The 8,185-nt window shown below is 43.5% G+C and overlaps 1 protein-coding gene across 2 annotated transcripts in view; it reads right to left on the minus strand.

Annotated features, from left to right (window-relative positions):
* Positions 1 to 8,069, minus strand: part of znf106a (zinc finger protein 106a) — a 27,060-nt gene extending 18,991 nt beyond the window's left edge. For both annotated transcript variants that reach the window (XR_004331145.1, XM_032511014.1), the window contains exons 1-6: positions 7,974 to 8,069; positions 5,972 to 6,054; positions 5,579 to 5,640; positions 3,769 to 3,963; positions 670 to 2,580; positions 107 to 569 (exon numbers count right to left, since the gene is read on the minus strand). Coding sequence is in view for 1 of the 2 variants with exons in the window: in XM_032511014.1 (XP_032366905.1) it covers positions 107 to 569; positions 670 to 2,580; positions 3,769 to 3,963; positions 5,579 to 5,640; positions 5,972 to 6,028 (2,688 nt within the window). In the remaining variant the exon portion in view is untranslated. The remainder of the gene's footprint in view (positions 1 to 106; positions 570 to 669; positions 2,581 to 3,768; positions 3,964 to 5,578; positions 5,641 to 5,971; positions 6,055 to 7,973) is intronic.
* Positions 8,070 to 8,185: the final 116 nt, after the last annotated feature.

Below are 8,185 nucleotides of genomic sequence, written 5' to 3' on the forward strand. Positions count from 1 at the left end.
TTTTTTTTTTTTTTTTACACACGTGCAGTGGTACTGCCCAAAACCTTTAAACAGACAATGTGTAAAACCGGTGGAGTTCCCCCTTAACGCTCTTTCCGCCACTTACCCCAGCTGCTCTTCGTCTTTTTCCTGTTCCCTGGCTGTCGTGTAGCTCTGTCCCCGAACTGCTGTCGCCGAGCACTGAATCAGACCGCTGGAGGGCCTTCACTGTCGCAGACGTTAGCTTCTCTGGCTGCTTCTGTGCTAAAGTCTCAAACTGGCCAAGCATCTGCTCCACCTCTTGCTGACGTGTATTGTCTTTGTTCTCTTGAGTGAATATGGGATTGGGAGAAATGGAGGATCCCTGCTGCTCTGAGCTAAGGGCTTCTCTTTGGACTGTCTCCTTTGACATGAGGGATGTAAACAGGGAGTGGGAGGATGCAGGGGCAATGCTGCTCTCAGATAAGGAGCGTTTTCGGGAGGCAGAGTTGTCCATCATGGAATCCCACTGGAAACCCTCTAGCAGAGGAATGTCCTCTTCCTCCTGGCTCTGGTCCTCCTGCTCCATCGGCACCATTTCTATCCCAAACCTGGAGGACAGACAGGACATAACATGAGCTTGAAATAGCTGAAAGCAAAAACAACAATAAAAGAATGTATCAGACTCTAAATGAGAGCTCAAACATTCACCTTGGCATGCCTTTGCCTTTGTCTTGCTTCTTCCTGACCTCCTGATACACCTGTTCCCAGTTCACATTGCGTCGAGACCCGGAGGAGCTGATGAGCTGCCGCACAGTTGGTTTGAGCCCAGAGTCTTTTTCTGTGTCACTTCGCCGCGACTCGCTCAGGTTTCGCACCCGTCTGGCAATGTTCAGGTTGGGCTCGTGGCCACCTGTTTTACTCTTGGTACTGATGTGTTTGGTCAGGTCACGTTTCAAGACGGGGGGCAGGTCAAGTTTGGACAGACTCGATGTGTTTGACCCTGAGCCCGTCTGAGCTTCACCACTTCTGGAGGTGTCACTCTCTGAGCTCTGCCCGGCTTCAACAGCCTGCATGGCTTCATCTGGGGCCACCGGGCATGTTTCCTTCTCCACTCTCCTCCTGTTCTCCTCGTTGTCCCGGCTTGAGGCAGCAGGCTCTGAGCTCTCCGTGGTAGAAGTGCTGACTTGCAATGATTGGAGAAACTGACTGCTGTCTGAAGATTGCGATGCAGGCTTTTCCGGCTTGGCTGAGTCAGGCAGATTTGTTTTAGCTGCATTCTGCCGGTTTTCTTTGTTCATGCCAATCTGACTCTGTATGTGATCCTTCTGCTGCTCCTCCACAATGTGCAGTGTCATTTCCATCCTGTTGTTTCTAGAGCTATCCAAAGAGCCCCTCTTTTCTAACACAATCTGTCTGGCTTTCTTGAATGTTGCTGGGAGCTGCCGTTCTTGCCTTGACAGAAGGGGCCCAACAGGTGGAGCCTGGGAACTGAATCCACTCGGCTTTGGGGTTGATTTTGATTGTGCATGCACTTGACTGGAGGCCATGCTGTGTTGAGCTCCACCGTATAGACCAGGAAGTGAGGACGTCTTCCAATCTTTGTGCAGCAATGGCTTAATTGCTTTCTGATTTGAGGGACAAGATGAGACGTTCTCAGGGGTGTCTATCTGAGCACTGCTGCTTCTACTGCCACTGCTACTCCTTTCTCTGGGTTTGGTTGTGGGGTTTGTTTTATGCCTCCCTTTTTCTTCCATACTTTGTCCACTTGAGGTCAACTGCCCCGGTTTCTGTTCAGGCCGGGACTGTCTGTTAAAAGCACTGGTTTCATGTGCTGTATTCTGTTTCTGGGGTTTGGGGACGTTTGGGTACTTCTCTGATGAGTTGGGGTTGGTATCCTTATGGGGTAAGGATTCAAAACCCTTTGTGACAGGATAGGGCGACCAGCGGCAGGCTTTGTCCAGCTTTGGATTGCTACCATAGGTCTTAGCACTCTTACTGCTGCTGTGGTCAGGTTCTGTTGTCTGCCCCTCCCCATTCTGAAGCCCATCACAGTGCTGACCTCCCAGGCCATTGCCTGTATTTTGAAACTGGTCAAGAGCCTGGGCAAAAAAACTGGGGGGAGGGGGATACATAGGAACAGGCCCTAAAAGGCTCAGGGGACGGCTCTTTTGATGGTTCTGGGCAATGTTGTTTCGACCATAGACCCCGTTACTACTGCCTCCATTGCTGAGCCAAGGCAGTCGACTTCGCTGATTGGAAGAAAATGCACCATGATCCCACTGCTTGTTGCCCAAACCATCCTGGCTATGAAAGCTTCCACCACCAAACTCCCCAGATCCAAACTTCTGAAGATTGGGAGGCTCCTGAGCATGCCAGGTGGCACTCTTTCCCTGTCTACCATGCTGCCAGGGTTGTGCAACTGCTTTGGCATTATATTGGTTGCTCCTGTACCAAGTTCTGTGGTGAGTGGATCCACCAAAACCCTGTGATTGATGCCTGAAGGCATACTGCAGCTGGTAGTGCTCCTTAGCTTCTTTTAACCTTTGCTGTATCTCCTCCTTTTTCCTTTGAGCCTCTTCTTCTTTTGCCAGCTTTGCAGCAGCGGCCTCCTTTTCTTTTCTACAGAGGAAAGACAGATATTAATGTATATATATTATTAATTAATTAACTTTCTACTTGTTTGCAGGCCCGTGACTTTATTGTTTTGATTCACTGTCACTGTGCTCAACAGCCAGCTGTTTTTCATTACTTAATGGACAGATGTGTATATACTGTAGGCAATAGCAATATCAACTTAAAAGGTGATATAAAATGTATGTATGTATGTATGTATGTATGTATGTATGTATGTACCGTATGTATGCATGCATGCATGTATGTGTGTATGTATGTATGTATGTATGCATGTATGTAATTCCTGCCGCAACTGCATTTCAGATACACTGCATATTGTTTAAAAAGACTCCCTGACAATGGTATCTCTTGGCCTACTGTTGCCAGGTGTCAAGGATTAGTTCCAGTGTGACCTACAGCACTGACCGCAGAGGGAAAAGATCTGGCACGTGACCGGTTGACAGCTGACTGCTTTTGCCTTCAACGGTCGTGACACATAACCCACTTTCTCAAATTAGTGTATCAAGCCAAATTTGCACACAAAAGGCATATTTGTAGTCTTGGTTTTTTTTACAATCATAAAATCCATGTAGTTTATTCCAGATTTTAGATCATCACAGGGTTGGAGTGAAGGTTTGTGTGCTCTCATGCTTTTATTTTAGGCTGCAGTCCTGACATCCGACTCCAGCAGCAGCTCCACTTCAAGCAGCAGTTAAATCAGGCCTGTGAGCCCCACTGAGCTAAAACGTGCCTATACATGGAGTATGTACACACAAACGACAAACTCGCAAGTTATCACTTACATTTATATTTGTGGTTAAATCATAACAACATTGTAATAAATGTAAATCAGTATTCCTAATATTTCCCGCTGCTGAGTTTTACAAACTGCAATAAATCTTATGGGTGCTGGACTTCTGATTACATGCCATGTTGACAAATATGAAATATGTTTTGTTATACTAGAAAATTGTAATTTCCCATATTGGCAATACAAACAATTTAATTAACAGTGTATTATAAGCATTAAAAAGAAAATGTATTTGACAAAATGCATGTTTCATTGATAAATAAGCATAAGACAACTTTTTTTGTCCAAAAAACTACTTTTTGTAAATACTACTACAACTTTTTTTTAAAGCACCATATCTGACTATTATTCTCCGAGCTGCAATGATAGCATGACTGTCTTACCTGATCTGTTCTTTTCTCTTCTCAATCAGGTCCACCAACGCCTGGTCGAAGTAGTCCTCTTCACGGTCGTTCCCAGCATACCTTTTTTCTGCGGCCTCCACATTCTGCTTGTGTGTTGGACTGGAAATGTGGCTGGCATAATCTGTCAGACTCACCACCGTTTCCTTGCACACTCTACACTCGTGTCCGCAGTCCCTGGGGAGGGAAGGCGAGAGCGGACGATCAATCGTTCCTTCAGGCATTGTCCTGATCTAGTCTGATTTAGATTTTTGTGCCTGCAGAGCCTGCAAAGACGTACTCCGGCTCTACTTTCTGTTACTTAAAGTCAAAATAAAATCAGGAGAGGAGAATACTCAACAATCCTTAAGATAACTTGTCCGAATTCTCTATCTGTCACAGATCAGGAGGTAGCTAACTTGTAATTTACTCTTGTTAAAAAAATCGTCCTGATCTTGTTTTTCCCTTCTTCAGCAGGCCATGGGTGGCAGGGCAAGGGCAGGAGGAGCAGCCAGGCTGGATCCAGACAGCATGTTAATGTAGCTGTTTATGTCCAGCCACCATAAGCAGCCATGCAGCGCAGCACTGGGTCGCGTGGAGGGGAGAGAGCCACAGTGCCCTCAGCCTAGTGCTCTTTCATGATGGCGTCCGCTGCACTCTGAGACTCTACACAAGGCAATGTCTGTATTTGAACTCCCACTACTCTCTGAGAGCATGAACCCGCCCCCCTTCAGGCCAGCATGTGTTATTAGAACAGGCCTGAGCATCCTGCTGACCCAATCCCAAGCCAAGCCTGTGTAACTGGAGCCTTGTGCAGCTGCTCAAAGCCGCCTCTTCAAAACCTCTCCCAAGTCTGTCATCCTGTAATTCGGATCGGGACAGTGACTTTGCTGGCTCCTTCTCAACGTCTTTGTCAAATCTGTGTCATAGCATGGTGGCATTTTCTGATGGGCAGTTGGCCAACTCTTCATCAGTAAGATAGGGTTACTTGTATTTATTTGGCAAGTTATTTCTCAGCTGCAGTGGTGGGAGAAATGCAACCTGAATTAGTAGTGATGAATTCCAAAGCATGGACCTCACACATATAGCTGTATCAAGCTGTAGTTAAAGTTAAGCTTTAGCCATCCCATTCTTCACCATGCACTCTTGTAAAACTATAAGTTTTCTTTCATAAATCCTTGCACATGCTGCATACTGTTTGTATCTTTTTTCCCAAATTTACCTTACCATCACATTTGAAAAGATGCCATCTTTGCATATCTTTACACACTGTTTCCCACTGATTCAATGTTTTGAAATACCAGTTACTTAGCAACAACTCAGGTCCTTCATCAAATCAGAATTTGCGCCACTCCAGATACTCTGCTTTCAGCGACAGGCCACATACTTTTACTAATCTACATGGGAGTCACAAGATAGCCAGTTGCCTTCTATCGCTCATGCCTGTTGTTCCGGGAGAGGTTGTGTCTAAATATATTTGCTACAGTTGAGACAGCTGCCCATATATCCACTTGCCCGATAACTGTGACAAGCACGTGCCTGTGTGCCCATGTGCATCATGACCCAAATACATTTGGACAAAACTTTTGAAACAAATTCAAACCTTTTACAGTGACACTACTAATTAATTTTAAAAAATGTGTATTCAATAAAATCATAGTCCAAATTATGATAGTAAAACTTGGCCTAGATCTTGTTCTAAGTATTATTTGAGAAACAAAACATTTCTATTTAACTTTTTAACTTAATGTGTTAGAGTCATGATAATATCTGTGCATTTTGTTATTTTTGGAGAAACTGAACAACAACTCACCGGCCTTTGAGCTTCTCCAGCTCACGATGGTGGAGCATACTTCTCATGTGCTCCTCTATCTCCTGCAGATTGACATTAAATATACATTTCTTTTAGGCATCCATACGTTTCCTGAAAGCCCTGTTTAGTTAAGTGGTAGATAACACGTTATTGTGTAATGCAGTGCATCGCTGTGGTGATTTTTAATTTTTTAGATAAATAGGTATAATAAACCTACATAAAAGTACATAAACAAATCCCAACGGAATTATTGTATACAACATTGCTGAATTGAATATTGGTCAACCCCTTAGTATTCATTTTGTCAAACAACTCATGTAATTCCAGTGTTAATGTAGCCTGAGCTCCTGAATGGCTCAAATCCTACAGTACTCAAGTTTGAGGGAGAATTACCTGCTTGGAGGAGTAGACTGTTTCACAGAGGATGCACTTTCTGTTTCTCGCCATCATGGACACAGGTGGAAATCAGCCCATTACTGTCATTAGAGAGAATGTAACAAAGGACCCATCAATCACAGCTTACAAAAGGACAAAGGAACAAAGTTCTGTAAAACCATTTTGAATTATAAATATAATATAGTTGGTATGGTGGTTGAACACCTTAGTTGTATTGTAAATCTGAACTCGCAGCAATTCAGACTCATCAAACCAGTGGAGGGAGCTCAGAGCTCATCAAGAACCACACCTAAATATTCAACAACATGGCTCTATGTCAGCAGAGCTCAACCTGGAACCTGGTCTAATTCCAGTCTGCTGATAAAGCTACTCTATGGCCAGGAGGCAACATCAGAGCTATGTCTGGACTTGTTGAACGTTCACAAACAAGGTGAGAAACTAAAACCACCCATGGGTCAAAGGCTAGTGAGGACACCCCTATGACTATTATGTTTTTCAGCTAAGTTTTGGGAATTGAACTGTAAGACACAAATTTATTAAACCACGATGCAAGAATGTACATGATGAAGAGAAAAGAACGATGCACATTGAAAGTAGCTCCGGTAATTAAACTAGCCCATTTATCTATCCAGTGTTTTGGCAACGTATACATTCATCAAGCAACAATCTCTTTGGCAGTTAGAGAACATAATGTAATTGTACTTTTTGTCCCTCAAATGTGTCTGGTAGCAAAGACAAATGCAATACTAGAAAAAGCTGGCACTCTAACCTTCCTACAGCCAACATTGGACAAGGCTCTGATGGGGGGTATAGATTAGCTACAGACAAAAAAGGAGGTGCAACACTTGGCCTGGTAGAAAAATGATCAATTCCTAAATGCTACTTTTACACATGGAGCTTTCTTCTTATAATTTAAGGAAGTGCTTTGTTTTCAGCTGTCTGTACACAGCTCTCTTACCTTTCCCATATTGGGTGATTAATCAGTCAAACAGCAGTTTAATAGAGAATGTCTAATAAAGACCATGAGTGAGGTCTGGAGATTCCATCCTCCTGAATGACATTATGACATGTCTCACAATACCTCCATCACCATTTATCTACACTGCTACAGGGCAGCTATTTATAATAACGGTATGATCCATGGGTCATATCGCCTCTCAGCCAATGAATCTCTGGGGGGGGCAAGCAAGGACAGTGAAAGACCCCAAAGTATTCTGATATTAACTACTGATGCACCAACTGTTTGAAACTGACAGGGGACACAGGCAGATGTTTGATTAATGATGGGATTAATTCACCACAGAGCTTTCTTCTGCAAACGCCATGCACATTCTGAAAAGGGCAAGTTGCCTTTTAAGTTAAACAGCGAGTTGAGAGATTTCCACAAAATGGCTCTAAGCTAATTAGCGAAAAGAGAAATGAAAAGCACAACGCACTGTAACAACAGAGGTAACTGTAAAATACTAGCTTGCTAACAGTTGGCTAACAGTTGGTGCAGGGCTTTGTCATCACAAGTCGCATTACATCTGGAGTTTAGTTAATACTTACATCTGACGTTATAATGCAGGCACAGTTAACGTTAGTCCGGTTCAACAACTCTTACTTTACAGTTGCATAACGACCTTACAACTAACTTGGTCGGCTAGCAAAAAATAATTGTTTGTTGTTAGCCTAGCTGTAGTTAACAGTTAACAGTTCTTAGAGTGCAGATATTTGTGTCTCTATAATAATTAGATTGAAAAGCAAACAATAAGAGCAGACAAACGAACTGTGACTTCTAACTAAATTAGCTTGAACTTTAAAGTAAGAATAAGAGCTATAGTTAACGTTAGCCAGTAGGTTAGCAAGCTAACAATGGCATGCTAGCCAGCGACACAAACGTTACACCACTTAATGTAACGTTAGTTAATGATTTACTACATTATAACAGCATGAGGGAATACAGCTAAGACCTACAGTTGTTATACATTGCAAATACTGAGACATGACTGTTAACTACCTTTATAATAGCCAAATGTATGTGTGGGGCTACTGCATGTTCCCATCCACCGCTGAAGCTAACAACAACATCCTCCTCCTCGCCCCCACCGGAACTACGGCAAGCCAGAGGCATTCAAGAACTTCGCTGTTCAAGACAAGGAAAAGGTTCGTTCAGGTCATAGACTGTGTGTGTGTGTGTGTGTGTGTGTGTGTGTGTGTGTGTGTGTGTGT

The sequence above is a fragment of the Etheostoma spectabile genome, unplaced genomic scaffold (genome assembly GCF_008692095.1).
Source record: "Etheostoma spectabile isolate EspeVRDwgs_2016 unplaced genomic scaffold, UIUC_Espe_1.0 scaffold314, whole genome shotgun sequence".
NCBI lineage: Eukaryota > Metazoa > Chordata > Actinopteri > Perciformes > Percidae > Etheostoma > Etheostoma spectabile.